General features: G+C 37.4%; 2 protein-coding genes across 3 annotated transcripts in view; one reads left to right on the forward strand and one right to left on the reverse strand.

Annotated features, from left to right (window-relative positions):
- Positions 1–2,385: 2,385 nt before the first annotated feature.
- On the forward strand, positions 2,386–9,671 carry LOC108416788 (T-lymphocyte surface antigen Ly-9-like). 2 transcript variants are annotated; one of them, XM_037547478.1, is made up of 5 exons: positions 2,386–2,546; positions 2,970–3,278; positions 3,623–3,895; positions 6,828–6,959; positions 8,922–9,671. In XM_037547478.1, exons 1-5 carry the CDS (start codon positions 2,492–2,494, stop codon positions 8,984–8,986), a joined length of 834 nt encoding a protein of 277 aa, XP_037403375.1. In that variant the 5' UTR covers positions 2,386–2,491; the 3' UTR covers positions 8,987–9,671. The 2 variants fall into 2 exon arrangements, with proteins under 2 accessions (XP_037403375.1, XP_037403372.1); XM_037547475.1 differs by lacking the exon at positions 8,922–9,671 and having other exon boundaries at positions 6,828–7,080.
- Positions 9,672–9,941: 270 nt separating this feature from the next.
- Positions 9,942–20,018, reverse strand: part of LOC108414869 (T-lymphocyte surface antigen Ly-9) — a 16,140-nt gene continuing 6,063 nt past the window's right edge. Inside the window, exons 3-7 of the mRNA XM_017687777.2 lie at positions 18,938–19,192; positions 14,920–15,027; positions 12,947–13,014; positions 12,135–12,206; positions 9,942–10,667 (exon numbers count right to left, since the gene is read on the reverse strand). Coding sequence (XP_017543266.2) covers positions 10,581–10,667; positions 12,135–12,206; positions 12,947–13,014; positions 14,920–15,027; positions 18,938–19,192 — 590 coding nt within the window. The 3' untranslated portion in view covers positions 9,942–10,580. The remainder of the gene's footprint in view (positions 10,668–12,134; positions 12,207–12,946; positions 13,015–14,919; positions 15,028–18,937; positions 19,193–20,018) is intronic.

Below are 20,018 nucleotides of genomic sequence, written 5' to 3' on the forward strand. Positions count from 1 at the left end.
ATCAACTAGATTTGAGATTGTTACACTTACCAATAAGTAAAGTGCAGTCACTTGAAGGAGAATGTTTCTGTGTTTCTGTTTACAAAACAGAGAGTTGTTCATAAGTGTTCACAGTGATGGTCATAAGAGCTAGACAAGTAATAGTGTATTAGTGTATACACTAACCTGCTGCCTGACCCCTGAGACATTACTTTTTAGTTCTGCTATGATTTTGACACATGCAGGTGGTATCAGACAAAATAGTGCCCAAAGAATGATTAATTAAGTGTGGAAGGGGGAAGTGTGGTGATTTACCACTATTTCACCATCAACTTAAAAGCTCAGACAACTGAGCAATAACTTTCCTGGTCCTTAATTAAAATGGCTATATTTGTGTTGTAGGCACTGACTTCTGGTTCTTATCACAACTACTAAGAACCGCTTTGACACTTACATTTCTCTAAAATGAACTATTAAACCATTAACTACAAACCATTCTGAATAATTTGTTTGCTTATCAAGAATCAGTGGAACTCTCCTTAAATTTAAAGCCTATATGTTGAAAGCAACTTACTCTTGTCACATAACTTTATTCTTAAACTGTGACCTTTGCTGATTCATTTTGTAGCTCAGTGTGGGTGTTGTTTCCTGTTGTCATCGTGTGACACGAGGAAGCACACAGTCCGCTATATGCTTCCCCTTAGTCACATTCCTGTCAGATACCAGTTTCTATGAGTAATGTATTTTATCTTGACCATGGCCATACACAGGGCGAGTCAAAAGTTACAGGACACCATTTTATTGATTTTTTATGCTGTCACCAGCCTCCACGATTCGGTGCTTAAGGTGATGTTTGTTGCAGAATTTCTCAGCATACACAATTTTTTTGAGATGATCCCAGAGAAAAAAGTCAAAAATAAAATAAAATAAAACCTGTCCTGTGACTTTTGACTCACCCTGTATAGTCAAATAATGAGTGGTGACAATTATTGTGTAATCATAAGGTGTAGCAGAGGGGACATAAACACACCCTCTGTCGTTCTTGTATCTTATCAAGTCATGGTACCATATCTTCATGCTGTACTGTATAGTTTGGACTACACCTGGGTGCCCCAAATCTAATATAATTTGAAATATAAATATTTTTTTTATTAAATGACTATAACATTATGTTTCTCATTATGATATTAACAGCGAAGGCTTGTACTTTGGCTGCTTTTCTGCATTAGATTATAATATGTGCCTTTTATATTTTCCCCAAGTAGAGCAGAAGTTAGCAGTACTTTAATGTTTTTATCTAAGGGGAGAGGAACATAATGTTATGTTATACCTGGTATTCATGTAAAATATTATAAACAATGAGAGTCATCACATGTTATTAAACCAGCACAAAACAGCCTAAAGCATTACTAAAATGTGTCAAACCCAGTGTATACAAAAATCTTAAAGGATGCAAGGCTGCATTTTAGACAGGCCATAGAATTATAGCTAAATGCTAAGCACGATGTGAAATATTCAAATTAGTAACCCCCCTAGTCTGACTTGTGATGCTACGTTTCCTCCACTCCAGGGGTCAGTCATGTCTGGCAGCTCAAGACCCCAATATGAGGTCTTGAGTGTCCTAGGTAGGCTGCACCTGTGTGGGGTAGAGGCAGGATGCTGGCTACAACTAGCAAGGTTCTCCATTTCATCCTATAATGCAAGGAGGTGACACTCATTCCATGAGTGTTGCAAAGGCCAAAGGGCATCACCTAGAACAGCCAGAGTCTTTGGAAGATGTTGAATACGTTCTTAAGTTTGACCACTGTGACATGCCCTGCCTGCCGCTATCTAACTCGAACAGACTTTGGTGAGGGGGAGGGATCATTGATGCATGGCACTGAGTAAGAGTAAGAATCTCCACGACAAGACTCAAGTCTTCAGGGTGCCTAGATTCCATTCCCCTCACTGTAGCGTCTGTTGTTGTTTCCTCTGGAGCACTGGTCCTGACGCTGCCACCACTTTGTCATTTACCACATGTTCCAGCAGTGGAAGGATGGTTTAACCTTTCAGGACTCTAAGTGCTTCTGAGACGGATGGCTGTGGCCTGGGAGGCATCCCCATTTTCATTATTGCTTGCTCAGTCTGGCAGGTCTGGTATGATGTGGTATTGCCTGCCTGTAATGACGACAAGTGTTGGATTGTAATAAAGCAAACGTGTCCTGCCTCAAAGTTGAATTTGCTATGGTGAAATATTAATTAGCAAAGGTCTACCAGCCTTAAATAAAAGGTTTCTTTAAAGTTTTCTTTAAGGACAATGTAACATGTTGACCATTTAAATATACAGAATGGTTGAAATGTAAGTGGAATATCTCTCACCCACCACCATGTCAGTTACTGAAAATGATTTACTACACCAACTTCCTCCATCAGCCTGCGTGTGTGGGGCCATTTTTGAGTAAGCGTGTAGCGTGAGCGTGAGAAGCTCTGGCATTTTCAACTTGACATATGTTGTTTCTTTTTCTAAAAAGTGATGAATCAAGATACGGGAATTCTAATAATCTGTATAGTGGCTTGTTTCCATCAAGGTACGTCAGTTTTTTATATATGTATTCAGATAGAGAGAGATTTTAGTGTCTACCGTCTAACTTCCTAATACTGCGATCCATTAATACATAATCTGGCACGATGCTTAATTCTCTCTGGCCATACCAAATAGATTGAGTAGAGCTATAAAGGACAACAATATTTGTTCATGGGTTATTTGAAAGATTTCATTAATCCACAGCGTTTGTGATTAGGAACAGTTAGAGACTGAACCAGGTACGAAGTACCACTACTTCCCTTTGTGCTTAGACGCATGGCTGTGCACACTTTTACGGTCATATTCTTGGTTTCGTTGGAGTGGCGTTTCTGTGTCATAACTTTGTGATATATGTTTATCAAGTTCATATGTGTAGAATGTTTATAATGAGAGCACATGCTGAGTGATGCTATTTTGTTCTTTCCAGCGTCAAGCGAGACACGAGTTACTGGCTACATCGGCCAGTCTGTCATTTTGAAATCAGGGGTGGATCCATCCTGGAAACTCGAACGAGTTCAGTGGTCCATCTACACCAACACAACATATATTGCCATTTTTGAGAATGGCAAAGTTGAAACCAGGTCCTCTAGATATAAGGGGCGTCTTTCACTTAATGAGTCTTCAGGAGATTTGGAGATTAAGGAGTTAAAGGCAGATGACGGCATGAGATACACTGTGTCCCTGCTGAGCACAACCTACAAGCAGCAAGACAACCATATTTCCCTCACAGTTTTGGGTAAAAGACAAATCCCAGAAATATTATGAAGCATTTTGTTTGTCAACCTGCCTTATGGTCTATCCAAGTGATGAAGTAATTTGTTGATTCAATCTATATGTATATTATATATGTGTATGTATGTATGTATATATGTATGTGTGTGTGTGTGTGTGTGTGTGTGTGTGTGTGTGTGTGTGTGTATAATTATTTAAATGTAAGTCTAATTAATGAATGCTCTTTTGTGTACGATATTGTTAGAACTGATATTAGGCTTCAATATTTACATTTGCCAGTATGTCTGAGTGGTCAGTTTGCTGGTAATATAGTCAAAATAACATGATGCCAATTTTATGTCTCCATAGAACAGCTCAGAAAACCGGACATAGTCGTGCTGTATGAGACTCTGGTTAAAGAGGACTGTATAATTGCACTTAAGTGCTCTTCATCAAAAAATAACAACATTCTATCCTGGACACCTGCAAATGAATCCAGTTTGCCTTTTGTGAGCGGGAAAATAAGCTCCAACGTGTCAGAGCTGTGGATGCACTTCACACCCAACAGAAAGGTGACCTTCACCTGCACGGCCACAGATGGACAAAGGAGTGCATCAGAACAAATTACTGTACAATGCCAAGGTATGTGTGTCATCCTGTTTATCAGAAGTGTTCTGTATCACAAATAAGAGGAACATGTTTCTATAGTACACAGCTGGAGAATATGCCCTGATTAATTTATAATATTTTAAAGGTTTTAAAAACAACATGCACTTTATAATGAGAAACACAGACATTTTAGAGAATTCACAGTGTTACCACTGAATTACTAATGATAAGAGCGAAACCCTTGTATTTACCAAACAGCTCATTTTCAGAAGAGGGGAAAAAAAACATCTGAACATTTCTTCTACTCATCATGAGTCAAGTTGTTTAGTATTTTCTGGCATTAGTATTTAGTTTTTTTCAGATGTTTTTATTTAGACTGTTTCCTCTTGAGATTAAAAAGAGGGAATCAAGAAAAACTGCAAAATGTCAAATATTGTATATATCTCCATTTTTATTATTATTCATTTGTGTTTAATTTTATGAAGATTAGAAATGAGCAGATCAGAGGGACAGCGAAGGTGGAGCAGTTTGGAGATAAAGCCAGAGAGGCCAGGTTGAGATGGTTTGGACATGTGTTGAGGAGGAATAGTGGATATATTGGGCAAAGAATGTTGGAGATGGAGCTGCCGGGTAGAAGGAGAAGAGGTAGACCTCAGAGAAGGTTTATGGATGTAGTGAAGGTGGACATGGAGATGGTTGGTGTGAAAGTAGAGGAGGCAGTGGATAGGGCAAGATGGAGGCAGATGATCCGCTGTGGCGACCCCTAAAGGGAGCAGCCAAAAGAAGAAGAAGTTTGTGTTTAATTTTATTGCATTTCTTCATGTTACTTATTTATTTATGTCAGATTTTGTAAATTCCAGCTTCTCATTACATTGTGTGAAAAGGGGAATTCCACAGATTGTTCATATTTTCTGAGTAGTTAAGATGCAAATAAAGTCATTCGGTATTTTGATGTGAAATGTGCTGTACCAGAGAATTTTTCACAGTCATGGTGTTAGGAACCAGATGTTTCATGTCTATAAAATTTACTCCACAAATTATTAAATTATTAGTTATGAACATGAAACACTGTTTTATAATAATTTCAAGAATATTTTAGTATAAACTGATTTTTAAAAAAGATCTAAATCACATCAAACCATTCTGAATGTCTTTGTTTACAACTAAGTGACTGAATTATGCAGAACATTTGATAAATCAGGTGTGTTTAATCAGAGAAATCATCCATTTGTGCTGGGCACCAACCCTCTAGGACCTCTAGGACCAATCGGTCGTTTTTTTCTTTAATCATTATGGCAATCATTGTGGCCTATTTTAAAAAACTAAATGTTATTCAAAGTTGTGTGGTAAGACTCAAAGGGGTGTAACGATACACAATGTCAAATTTGATACAATTATATTCTACGGTCAAGATCTGATTGAATGATAAACTATCTAACAAAATAAACCCTTAAACAATTCCCATTTGAGTTTGGGTGTGTGCAGAGCATAAGCCCTGCCCCCTTCCAGCCCACTTATTCCGATATTATATGCCTGGATGTTGTCACTATCGGGTTGTGATAACTGATATTGGTTTCCACAAAAGACAGCAAGTGAGAGACTCTTAGAGGTGACTTGGGGTAGTATGGATATAGTTTTATGGTACTTAATGATAAGTTTTAAGTACTTAATGATACTTAATAATGATGAATGAAGAACTTGGCCACATCATTTTTTCCATTTGACAAAAATAGCTCAAATTTAGTGTCAGGACATTTTGTGGCATTGCCTGTCCAACAAATATTAGAAATATTTTGATAAACCTTTCGTAACCCCAATATTAAATGTAGATTTTCAGATAAAACAATGGCAAATTCCTGAAAGTGCTTCAGATGTTGATTTATCCCAACAAATGTCAGTGTGACTATTCAATATATTCACAACTTATGCATATATGCTGATGAACCAAAACATTAAAACCTGCAAGACACAGATTTTTTAAGGGTGGTTCCAGGAGGAATGTATCATAGCACACAGTGCATCGCACGTTGCTGCTTATGGGGCTGTGTAGCCACAGCCCATGCTAACCCCTGCCTACCATCAAAAGCACCTAAAACAGGCACACAAGAGTTGGAACTGGACCTGTAAAAGGTTGCCTGATCTGGTGAGTCCCGTATTTTTTGGGTACACGTGCAGTGTTTTCTTGAGGAAGTGAGGGCATCAGGATACGCTTTGGATAGAAGACAAGCTGAGATGAAAAAGACAAGAAGATTAGAGGGAGTGTGATGTTCTGGATGAAGTTCTGCTTGAAAGCCCGGGATCTGGGTTTTCATGTGTAGGTCAGCTTGACACATGACACATACCTAAACATTGCTGCAGACCAGGTAGCCCTTTTCATGGCAATGTATTTCCCCAATAGCAGTGGCCTTTTTTAGTCAAATAACATGCTATACCACACTGCACACATTATTTGGGAATGACTTGAGGAGCATAAAGTTTTGCCCGGACCTCTGAATACATCAGATCTCAATCTGACCAAGCATCTGTGGGATATGCTGGAACAAGTCAGATCTCCAGTGGCTCCACTTCACAACTTACAGGACATTAAGGATCTGCTGCTAAAGTTTAGTGTCAGATAACCACAGGGCACCTTCTTGTAGAGGTCTTGTATTTTGATGGTATATTAGACATAATGTTTTGGCTCATCTGTGTATTACTGCAACTTGATTTATAATTTGATTAATCAAGTAGGGCAGGACAGGAAAAAGTCTCTGACAGTAAACTGAATGTCACATGTCCAGAAATGCATAGAACAGGGGTGTTATGCACAGGAGTGTTTCCTGATTTAAAAACATGTCACCGTTGGAGATTCTACACATTTGGCTTTAAATAATTTATTGTAAAATCTTAGATTGTGTAAAAGATATTTATGGAAAGAGTAAAATAATGTTATAAAACCTTGCTTATCATAATTTCTCTTTTCTAGAAGAGACACTTAAAACAACACCCCAACCAGGATGTCCCACAGTCATGCCTGCCCCATGTGAAAGATATTGTCATGGGATTGTTGCTTCTCTAGTTCTTTTGGCCTTCGTCATTGCAATAGCATCATTTAAAGGTGAGACAGATACACTTTCAACACCTTTGTTATGGGGAGCGAGGAGGCGGACGCATGTGCTGAGATAAGCGACATTTATTATGGGCAAATCCAGGGTCATAGTCGTAACAGTCCAGGTTCAAGTAGCCAATACGGAGAGATCGTGGGGCAGACATGACAGACACCAGAATTCAACAGAACAAGCAGAACAGAACAAACACCACTGCAGATAACACCAACATACATCAAACAACGCAAACAGAGATTCAAACAAAGACCAGGGAAAACACAGGGCTTAAAGACATAGGGGTAACAAGGGACAGGTGCAAACACAGGTGGAGACAATCAGGGGTGGAGTCATGAAACGAGGGGGCAGGACTAGAAAACCAAAACAAACGCACATGGACAGGACTGGGAGGGGCCAGTCGTGACAACCTTTTACATATTTCCCGTCAGATTTCCCCCAAATCAGAATAACATATAGCTATTGTATTTGTCCCAGATTACTAGATTTCCCTTTCAAAATATTCTAACATGTTATTGTCTTTTGATTCCATGTGCCATATTCTGTAACTAAATATTTTCAATTATTTTCCATGTGTGGTGAAACTACAGAAATAGTGATGTAACTTAAAGTAAAAGCCAACATAAAGTGTCGTAGAAAGATGCCACCAAAATGGTTTCAGTGCTCCTTAACAAAGATTCTACAAGTCTCTAGAAATGTACTGGAGGAAACATCATTCTTCCAAAAGATACCCCCCCACTTATAGACCCTCATATGCTGTGGATGGGGACATTTGTCTATAAGATTTTCTGTAAAAGATCATTCAAGATAGAAAAGTTTCATTATAGGATAAAGGTGATTAGTCCGATAACTTCATATCGATTTCCAGTGACTCTTCCCTAAAATGTAGTGATGACCAACCATGAGATCTACCTTCCTGCAGACTTTAATTCTGACCCTAATTGATCCATTTAATCCTTGCCTTCAGGAGAATTTGAGCATATGATTAGGGTGATTTTGAGTGGAAATGAAACTTGCAGGAACTAAGATCTCGAAGAGGAAGGTTGGTGACCCCTGCTTTAAGAGTAAAGTGCGAAACAGACTCACTGTTAAGGTAAAGCATTCAGGCCTCTTGGTGACACACATACACTCCCCCACTTGTGAAAAACATGGTGAAGGATGACTCATCTGACCATATCACATTTTTCCACACCGCCATAGACCAGTGTCTATGGTTTTATACTTCTTATCTATGGTCCTTCATTTTTGTAATGAGGGATTATTTATATTCTATAACCATATTTTAATATCTCTGTCTATATAGATGTGAACTGACTATTTTGTCTGATCACATCCGGCACTGACGTCCTCAGACATCTGCTCTCACATACCCTTTGACCATGATTTCCTATTCACTGATGTCTTTTCTACAGATCTAGATATAGATGTATTGCTTGACCTCACCCATGTGAAACTTGCGAAATTGAGCCTTTTCTGCTGCACTCACTATGTTTGTTTGACAGAAGGCTGTTAGCAGACATGCATGCTTTGCTGTTTTTGTTTGTTTTGCTTTTATATTTTAGAATGATAATAGATGTATTGTGTGGTTAAGGCTATTTACCCCTGATTCAATCAAACACTAGACTCTATTTTCTGTTTTTTTTTAAATCTATGCTTATTTACATAATTCAGGGTCTTATCACCATCTGTCCTCTTGACAGTATACTATATAAACCTATAAACATAAAATTACATACCTGATTTTTACAACATGCCTGTATTGTACATTTTACAAGGATGCTATTGCAGAATGTCTGTAATAGGTAATCTACTTAATGAGAAATAAACATGCATAAGATCTCTTTGGAAGGGCCACAGAATGTAACAGATTACATATGTAAGTCAGGATTTGCGTGAAAGGGCATCTTCTGTGTTACTACTTACATACACATTAATAATATTCACTGTGTCTTTTACAGATCAGATCAAAAAATGTATACTCGATGCCTATGCTGCTGTTCGTGGAAGAGGTCCAACTCTGTGAAGAAAATGCAAAACTGCACTATGCATATCTTGAATATTATGCATATTTTTTATAATTTGCATATTTTACGCTTGTCTTCTAGATACGTTAAACCACTGGACCTTTAGATTATTTGATTTATGTATGATGCCTTAATGTTTCGTTATTGTGTTTTCTTTGAGAAAATAATCTTTTAATGCTTTGTTGAATGTGTCAGGTGTAATACCCACCACCACCACCACAGGTCAGCATCACCTGAGTGATTTGCATCCTAGTGACTCCTTAACCTGTCTGACCTGCAGCTCATTAACCTCCCTTTATAAGGACCTTCATAAACTGTGTTGTGATCTATTCTGTTTTGTTTTTGTTTTTTTGGACTGCCTATGACTCTGATCTCGATTTAGTGTTTTGAGTAAAACGAGATTATAGATAGAGGAGTCTTCCTTACAGAATGTTTACAGTGTTTTGATGAACAATAATAGAAGCTGATAAACTGTAAACCCATTGTCATATATTTTGCTCATGTCTATCATTTTATCATTTTGTATCATGTGTCAGTATTATCATTTTATTTCTTTTTTATTTATTGTTGTTATTAGTCGTAGTACTCCGTCTTGAATTCAGCTTAGTGTGGGACCTCTAGCTGTGTGTTTATATTGAAAAAAGCTTTAAAAGAATAAAACCGTCCTTTCTATACATTCTTAAATAATGTGTTCTCAGTTGGTTGGGCATCTGATTCTTTCCATGATGAATTAACTGCGTTTAATGTTTTTTCATGTTCATTGCTTCCAAAGTACATCCCTGAGGGCACCTCTTGATCTTCTGCCCAGTTTAGCCGTATCCCATTCCAATTGTTAACACTCCCCTAATCACATAATGCCACCAGTGCTAGGAGGGTGAAAGCTAGCTTTCATCAAAATAATATGTTTCAATAATGTTTTTAAAGACAAAAATCAACGGAGGTAACACTCTTTTATCACTTTTCTTTTACCTCTTTTTTAATTGGTCAAATATGAAAAATGATTTAAATAATAGTGAGATATACATGGTTGGTTTTATATCAGAATGTGTCATGTGAGGAACTGTAGCCAAGTTGACAAGACAGTTTTCAAAGAAGCGTGCCAACTTTTGTCTTCTATCAGATTATAATGATTATATCTCCACAATGTTGTTAGCATTCTGCCGTTAGAGGAGGCTAACTTTATACTGTATAATTATCACTGTCCTGGTTAATGTGATTATTTCAGCTGCGTATTTCCACATCTTACTTGTTGTCTTGTTCTCTGACAGTACAGTAGTTATTGTTTTAGGTTTAGCATGACAAAACATCTGATCTTACATGTCATCACCATCCACCTCTATAAGCCATTTTTCTGCATAGTACATTAAAAGCAAGTCTAAACCGAATTAAGATGCCATCCTTAGAACTTTTTACAAAAGATAGCAATCAAACAACGTCTGCCAAAGTATAACAGTGCAAATATCTTCTCACAAGTTCATTTTCAAAAGTACTGAATAAAAAAAAAGTCAAGACATATATATATGTATATGGACAACATAAGAATCTACAATGTGTACAGACATTACAAAATAAGATAAAGCTTTGCTGATATCTTCACAGCACGACTTGGTAAGGTGAGGAGGGGGAGGGGCCCAGAGGAGCAGGACGTGCAAATGTCACCTTGTCATAAAGCGTCTGAGGCTGTGAGGTGGACAGGGGAGAAAAACAATCATTGATGGGAAACAACAGGGCAGGCTAATGAACAAGATTGATTTGATAATAATTGTATACTTTGCTGTTTATTTTGTTACTATATGCGGACAACCCAGTAGATGATCAAGTCAAACAATTTATTCTTTATGTAATACATGTTTTATGCTTTAATCCTATCCTTGGAAAGCCTTTTTAGGTTTTAAAACAAATACAATTTGAATATAAAGTAAAAATGTAAAAAAGTAAAAATGTTAGTAGAGCTAATACAAAAAACATGAATTAATGGGACTTGTATTTTAGCATGTAAGACTTCATACTGTTCCTAAATCATTTAAATGGTAAGAATATTTTTAGCTCAATGAAATTTCACAACTATAGCTGTTAAAACTTGAACTCTTTCATGTTAAAACCTACAACCCCAATTGTGTAAAACATTATAAAATAAAAACAGGATACGATGATGTGCAAATCCTTTTCAACATATATTCAATTGAATACACTACAAAGACAAGATATTTAATGTTCAAATGGATAAACTTTATTGTTTTTTGCAAATATCCACAAATATTCACTAAAGGATTTGCAAATCATCGTATTCTGTTTTTATTTATGTTTTACACAACGTCCCAACTTCACTGGAATTGGGGTTGTATTTCTGACTAGTAAAAATTGAATAGTTAGATGACAAAAATTAAATCTCAGATATAAATGTAAAATTTTCTGTTCTTATGTATAAAAACTGAATTGCACATTATATAAAAAGTATTGTTTTCACAGAGTAATCATTAGAATAGGTTAACTTTGAACTCTTGGAGGCTGAAATGGAATTCCTACTTTTAAAATCTTGAATTTTGACGTTTTAAAAGATTCTTAGAATATTTTTTTTAACATTTAACTTAATTGTACTGGTGAAAGTCACATTTTACTTGTTTAAACATGCTCAGATTTCTGACATCAAGATACTTTGGATTAAAAACAATGACAGCTTGTACTTTTTTGTACATTTACAAAATTAAAGCATTGAACAACTTGCCAAATTCGGACTGCAACTGCAACTATCTGTACTGGTACAGAGCAAGCTTCAAGCTTATTCAAGTCAATCAACAGGCATGCTTTGTTTTAATGAGCTGGAATAAGATGCAGATGCCAACAGTAAAAATGTTCTAGAGTTGTGTAGTGCACACTTTTAACAGCTAGAGATTCAGTTATCCTCAATTTTGACTCATGCACCATTAAATCTCCAATTCAACATTTTTGTAAATACTCAAACACATGCTCTGTTGCTGCCACTGTCTCTCTCATAGGTTTACCCTCAAATCTTGTCACAAATTTATAGTCAGGGTTAGTGGGAAATAAACCGATAAACAAAAATAAACTATTAAGTTTATCCATCATCTTTTTTTTCTCTCCAGTTTTCTGACTGCATGTATTTTTTTAAGAATGGAAAGTACTCACCTTATCTGATGTTCCTCGGAGCTCATCAACTGTTTCGTAAATGGATGCCACATTTATACTCTCTGATCTTTTCTGTAACACAAATAAAAACGTCAAGCAGTGCGTTACACTAGCGCAAAGTACTACAAGCTATTCATCCGAAAAGGATGTTTACCTCAAAGGCTTCTTTGCACTAATATGCTATACACAAACATTTACATTGTTTATTAATGTATGGTAATATAACGATAATGAAGTTCACTTCAGTTTAATTACATTTTTGAATGGTTAACATTAGCGCCAGCCTCCACTCATCTACAAGTCTAGAGAAGAATGGCAATTTAGACTGGGCAACTGAATTTCATTGTAACAGGGGTGAAGCTTCCCAGCTGTGTTGTTATTCCTACCACAAATGTGCATTTGAATGCGTTTTGCATGTTTTGCTATTCCTCTCATAGCAGTCTCCTAAATGACAATTAATAAATGAATAAATAAATACACAGTGCCTTATATACCAAAGGTTGCTGTACAAAGGCAACTCAAACAATAACTACAACAACAATTACAGAAGTAAAAAACCAGAAAGAGAAGAACAATGAAACAGTGTGGATGCTTTAAGCCAGGCTTTTAAGGAAGAAATGAAAGAGTAGATTGTGTAGGGAACTCTAGGTCAGGGACAATTACAAAAATACACACAAAAAAAAAGACAAAATTAGCATTTACTCACTTCCCTATCATAAGCAGCATTATAGAACTGAAGGTTAAAGCTGACATAGGATTCAAGTTTAAGGCACAGGTGTTGCTTAACAAGCATACGCAGTAGGCATACTCACGTCTTTTCTTACATTGCCATCGTTCACGTCTGCATACACTGTATTCCCTTGGTCAGGAGAATCTATATCTGTTTGTATAAAGAAACAAAAACTTTCTCTCACTTTATTGCTCTCCAGTGTCCAGCACTTTTTTGCTTAATTATTAAAAGGAAAAGGTGGCCCTGCTTCTTTCAGCCCTTGTGTCAAATGGAGGAGAGGTCTTCCTAACTGATGCACAGGTAGGACTGAATAGCAGCTACAGAAAGCCTGTATTAATCTTCATTGTTTAAACCAGGGATGGGAAGCCAAGGAGAGATGTGAGCAAAATGCTTTGTTTCTTGGCTTAACTTGTCAGTAATTTCAGACACTATAAGCATACTAGCTAATTAAAAACCAGAGTAGGATAAACTGCGTACATTGCAGGTTGTGCAAGTCTGCACACTTTTAATCCAAGCAATCCCAAGGTCTCTTTGCCTATAGCTCTGCAAGTTGTTCACCAAGCGTGGACTTTGAGGAGGACCACAGGGCCTATGGCGGTCTATAACTAACCTCTCACACAAACTATCAATTCTTTCACACTCATCATCAAACCTAGTCACACACCATCAAACCTCTCACACTCATCATCAAACCTAGTCACACACCATCAAACCTCTCACACTCGCTATCAAGTTTTGATAGTGAGAGTGAGAGGTTTGAGAGTGAGTGTGAGAGGTTTGAAAGTGAGAGTGAGAGGTTTGATAGTGAGTGTAAGAGGTTTGATAGTGAGAGTGAGAGTTTTGATAGTGACTGTGAAGGTTTGATAGTGAGAGTGAGAGTTTTGATAGTGAGAGTGAGAGTTTTGATAGTGAGAGTGAGAGGTTTGATAGTGACTGTGAAGGTTTGATAGTGAGAGTGAGAGTTTTGATAGTGAGAGTGAGAGAGTTTGATAGTGAGTGTGAGAGAGTTTGATAGTGAGTGTGAGAGAGTTTGATAGTGAGTGTGAGAGTTTTGATAGTGAGAGTGAGAGTTTTGATAGTGAGAGTGAGAGGTTTGATAGTGAGTGTGAGAGAGTTTGATAGTGAGTGTGAGAGTTTTGATAATGAGAGTGAGAGGTTTGATAGTGACTGTGAAGGTTTGATAGTGAGAGTGAGAGTTTTGATAGTGAGAGTGAGAGAGTTTGATAGTGAGAGTGAGAGGTTTGATAGTGACTGTGAAGGTTTGATAGTGAGAGTGAGAGTTTTGATAGTGAGAGTGAGAGAGTTTGATAGTGAGTGTGAGAGTTTTGATAGTGAGAGTGAGAGGTTTGATAGTGACTGTGAGAGAGTTTGATAGTGAGTGTGAGAGTTTTGATAATGAGAGTGAGAGGTTTGATAGTGACTGTGAAGGTTTGATAGTGAGAGTGAGAGTTTTGATAGTGAGAGTGAGAGAGTTTGATAGTGAGAGTGAGAGTTTTGATAGTGAGAGTGAGAGAGTTTGATAGTGAGTGTGAGAGTTTTGATGGTGAGAGTGAGAGGTTTGATAGTGACTGTGAAGGTTTGATAGTGAGAGTGAGAGTTTTGATAGTGAGAGTGAGAGAGTTTGATAGAGTGTGAGAGGTTTGATGGTGAGTACGAGAGTTTTGATAGTGACTGTGAGAGGTTAGTTAGGATTTTGGCCTAAATGGCTTCTCATACTATGGTGCCCTTTGGGACTGATCTACAAGTCTAGAGAAGAACGGCAAATTAGAGTGGGAAACTGAATTTCATTGTGACAGGGGTGAAGCTTCCTAGTGGTGTTGTTAGTTTTTGTTAATTTGCTTTTATTTTTCCATTTGCAGTTCATTTCACCTGAGTTTTTATGTGTTATTCCTACCACAAATATGCATATGATGGTGTTTGTGTTTAAGTAACTAGTTCATCCTGTACTGTTATAATTAATATATAATTGTTGTTAGAGTGTGAACTGGTTAAACATGTACAGACTGTTCACACTGATTGTGTGACAGTGACAGTGTAAGTGTTCGTGTCATATACCTCTGTGTGATTTCCACCAGCAGATCACTGCAATTATAACAATAAGCAGAAACAAAGCAACACCTCCACCTACTGCAATCCAAATATGCAGCTGGTTGTTGGACACACCTTAAATAAAAAACAAAAAGATTTTATTACTTTTTGAACATTGTCACAAATATTATTATTTTATTTGTTTAATTACATTTTTTCAATGCAAAATAATAATAAAAATACTACTAATAATAGCATTTGGTACTTTCCGTCAATAGAGTTCATTTTATGCTTAAAGTGTTCACGTTTTTCAAGTCTGTTAACTATTTATAGGAACAGGTATATGTGGCATTTTAAATTCTGTGTAAAGTGAATCCAGCAGGAAAAATGTAGCTATGAAATGCTTTTAGAACTTTTCAAATAATAAAAATCCAATGTTTTCAGTATTTCTCATACATAACTTTAATTCATTTACATTTCTCTGTTAAGAAAAAAAGTACAATTTGTTGTGTATTAATAACAGAACTATTCATTTTAATTAATGACTCATTAACAAGCTGACACTTCTGTTAACATGACCTGCTAAATTCAGGGTGGGATGCACAAACAAGAATTAAGCTTTTATGTCATCATTTCAATCCTGGATTATTTTTACATTAAGTCTAGATTAAATTGAATCTTGTTGCACAATTAAAAATCTGATTTAAGGTTCCTTCAGGGTTTTATATTTAAACTTCCAATTTCAGTGGTTTACTTATACAGAATATGTGTAAAAATGGATGTTCTCTGAAAAACAGAAAATCCCTCTCTCTGAGTAAAACTACATCCCCTATATAATATAAAACATAAAAAACATAAAGACTTTGTTGTAACCCATTCATTGGGGGTTAATGATTCTCCCCACAAGGGGCACTACTTTGGGCATATCACTGAAAAAAAGAAAAGCGAACCACAGTGAGAGCCAGAATTCACAAATTGAGAAAACTTAAAACAGTGGTGAACCTTCCCAGGAGTGGCCGTCCTACCAAAATTTCATCAAGAGCGCATTGATGACTGCATTGTCACAAAAGAACCCAGACGAACATCTAAAGAGCTACAGGCCACACTTGCCTCAGTTAAGGTCAATGTTGATTCCACAATAAAAAAGACACTGGGCAAAAACGGCATCATTGGGAAAGTTGCAAGGTACAAACCACTGCTGACCTAAAAGAACACATTAGCATTTGCTAAAAAACATCTTGGTGACCCCCAAGACTTTTGGGATAATATTCTGTGGACTGATGAAAAAGTGGATAGTTTTAGAAGACACGGTCCCATTACATCTGGCATAAGGTTAACACCATGTTCCACCATAAAAACATCATACCAACAGTAAAACTGGGTGGCAGTGTGATGGTCTGGGGCAGCTTTGCTTCAGCAGGACCTGCACGAATTGTCGTAATTGATGAAACTATAAATTCTGCTCTCTATTTGAAAATCCTGAAGGAGAATGTCCACTCATCAAATCATGACCTAAAGTGCTTTTGGGTTATGCAGCAGGTCAGTGAACTGAAGCACACAAGCAAGCACTCTGAAAATGAATTTGGAGTGGCTCAGTCAAAGTCAAAGTCCTGACTTGAATCCCATTGAGATACTTTCGCAAGACCTTAAACCAGTATTTCCTGCTCGGAAACCCTTCAAATACAGCAATTCTGCAAAGAAAAATGAGCCAAAATTCCTCCATGGCGACATAGAATACTAATCGCATGTTATTGCAAATGTTTGATTGCAGTTGTTGCTGCCAAGAGTGGCATAACCAGCTATTCAGCTTAAGGAAGCTGATACTTTTTCACAAGGGTGATATAGGTTTTGATTAAATCTTTATGTTCGATAAGTGACATCACTTAACTGCTGCATGTTTTGCATGATCATGTTGTCTTTATTTTGTATTAAAATTATTTGGATGATGAGATACTTTTATTTTTGACAAATTAACAAAAACAGAAGATATGGTGGAGGGGTAAATACTTTTTCACAGCACTGTAGAGCAGAAGGGAAAGTTGAAAAATTGTTTTTATCAAAACGTTTTTTATTAAAATATTTATTTCAAGCTATTTTAATTTAATGTTTTATTTAAAATAATTGTGCCCTGCGATGGATTGGCGACCTGTCCAGGGTGTATCCTGCCTTCCGCCCGAAGACTGCTGGGATAGGCTCCAGCATCCCCCCGCGACCCTGACGGAGAAGCGGCTTAGAAAATGGATGGATGGATGGATGGATTAAAATAATTGAATGTTTAAAAATGGGTAGCAGGGGGCATGTTTCATACTAACTATTAATAAGCATATAGTTTACATAAATAAAAAATATACAAATACATATTCTTTTTGTGTAACAATAACTTTGGTAACAGGGTTGAATGATCAAGCTTTACTTATTCAGCCAAATCAATGTTAATAACATTGTAAATATGGTGTTACTGAAAGATTTTAATGAATATGCTTCATAGACAAGTTGCAAGTTGTCATTGAGTTGGGACATCCCAAAATCCTATTAAAGGTGAATGTAGAGACTCTGTATGGACAAACTTATTGAGAAACTCCTCCTAATTATTGATTTCAGATGTTTTAGCCACACCCATTACTAACAGGTACATAAAAATAAGCACACTGCTTTCAAACACTGGCAGTAGAAAGGATCGTACTGGTGAGCTCAGTGATTTTACACAAGGCACTGTTACCACAAGTCAGTTTGTGTAATTTATGTCCTGCTAGATCTGCCTCTTTCAACTGTAAGTGCTACTATTGTGAAATGGAAGCACCTAGGAGCAACAACAGCTTAAGTTGAAGTGCAAACCCACAGAGGGAGGCCGGTGAGTGCTGGAGTGCACAGTTCCTGTCCTCTGTTGAATCACTCACTAATAGGTTCCAAGTTGCCTCTGAAAGCAACATCAGCAAAAGAGCTGTGAGTTATGAGCTTCACAAAAAGGTTTCCGTGGCCAAACAGCTACACACAAGCCTAAGATTAAAATGCACAATGACAAAGAGTGGTTTATAGCACGCCGCCACTGGACTCTGGAGCAGTGCAAACGTATTCTGTGGAGTGATGAACTCACGCTTCTATATCTGTCAACCTGATGGACGAGTCTGAGTTTGGTGAATGCTAGGAGAACATTACCTGCCTGACTGCATTGTGCCAAATTTAAAGTTTGGTGGAGGAGAGATGATGCTATGAAGTTGTTTTTTAAGGGTTGGTCTAGGCCACTTAATTCCAATGAAGGGAAAACGTAATGCAGACCAAGACATTTTGGCCAATTGTACGCTTCCAACTTTGTGGGAACAGTTTGGGGAAGAACCTTTTCTGTTGAAACATGATGGAGCCCCAGTGCGCAAAGCAAGGACCTCAACCCCATCAAACACCTTTGAGATGAACTAGAACAGAGATTGTGAGCCAGGCGCTCTTGTCTAACATCAGTGTCTGACCTAACAAATGCTTTTTCAGATGAATGGGCAAAAATTCCCACAGACAGACTTCAAAACCTGGTAGAAAGCCTTCACAGAAGAGTAGAAGCTCTCATAACTGCAAACTCTATATTAATGCTTATGGATTTAGAATGTGTAGGTGTAATGGTTCCAGTACGTTTAGTCCATATAATGGATTTTAGGTGTTGTTGTGTTAATTTACAATTTTTTATAATTTTATTTTCAGCTCAGATCTGTTCACTTTTTTACAGAAATACTAAAAACATCAACAGTCACATAATTGTCTGATAAAGGTAATAGTGGCATAAATCAAACTCTGATCATGGGAAGTACCTTTAATGAACATACAGTGTTTGTTGAGGGTACTTTATTTTGTTCATTTAGTGATTACATATTCAAGGGCTTTATGTCTGCTGTGGACTGTCCCCAGTCTTTAAGCCACACTGGGCCTTGTGGTCTGGGGCCACCCAAGGCCACTATTAGCCAGAGGGCCTGGACTCTGGCACCCGTTCACTGATATTGTACATAGATTAACTTTATAACTGTATAGTATGAAAAGTAGAGAACACTTGTTGAGATCTTGCCTGGATTGCATGTCACGTTCCTTGTGTTATTCCCTTCGCTGGGACTGCTGACTTCTGCTGCAGTGCAGGTCAGTGTAACATCTCCCTCTGCTGGTGAGAGAGTGAAGCGGAGCCCAGCTTCACTGCCGTTCTTATAGCCACTCCATGTGTAGGACACCTTCTGGTCTTCTCGCACTTTGCAAAGAAGATTAACTTCGCAGCTCTTTTTAGACTCCACCCAGATCTGATTGCTCTCTATATCAATAATAAGCTTGCCTGAAAAAGTAGAAGTTGTGTAAGATTTTGTAGCTACAGGATGGCCTACAGTGCAGCCCATAAATATTTGGACAGGCATTTTTGTCATTATTTTGGCTCTATACATGGACATTGGATTTGAAATGAACCATAGACTGTGAGGTTAAAGTGTGGAATGTTAGTTTTTCTGTTAGCACATTTATAGGTGTTTTTACAGGTATCTATATCTATGGTATTGTTCTTTTTAAATCAAGACCGTGTTATGGACAGTTTAACCCATAAAAGCGTGGAGGAAGAAAAAAATCTCATTTGGGCATTCCACAAACTTCTACATCCTTTGCAAATGTCTACATCTTTGACCCTGCTTCCCTACAAATTGTTAAAAAATAAGCTGATTACATCAACTGCAAAAGTCTTAGCCAGTAAGAGAAACCATTTAAAGTGTGTTTTTGCCAGCAAAACATGTTTGGTTTGTGACTTTTCGCCTTTACTCTGGACATTGTATGGATTTGTTGAACTCTCACCAGCACAGCTGATTCTGTTTCCTTTAAATTACACTTTATGGCTTAAAGTATGAGGACACCTGACCTGCACACCTATATGAGCTCTTGGACGTTCCATTTCAAATGTGGGCATAAATATGGGGTTCATATGATACCGTTCTGGTTATGACAGCCACCACTGTTATAAGGCTTTTCATGAGATTTTGAAATGTGTTTATGGGAATTTGTGCCCAAAAGAGCATTTGTGAGATCAGGCACTGATGTTGAATGAGAAAGCCTGGCTTGCAAGCAATGTTCCAACTATGTTCAGTGAGGTCGAGGGCCGAACTCTAAACTTTAAACTC

The sequence above is a fragment of the Pygocentrus nattereri genome, chromosome 2, assembly GCF_015220715.1.
Source record: "Pygocentrus nattereri isolate fPygNat1 chromosome 2, fPygNat1.pri, whole genome shotgun sequence".
Classification (NCBI taxonomy): Eukaryota; Metazoa; Chordata; class Actinopteri; order Characiformes; family Serrasalmidae; genus Pygocentrus; species Pygocentrus nattereri.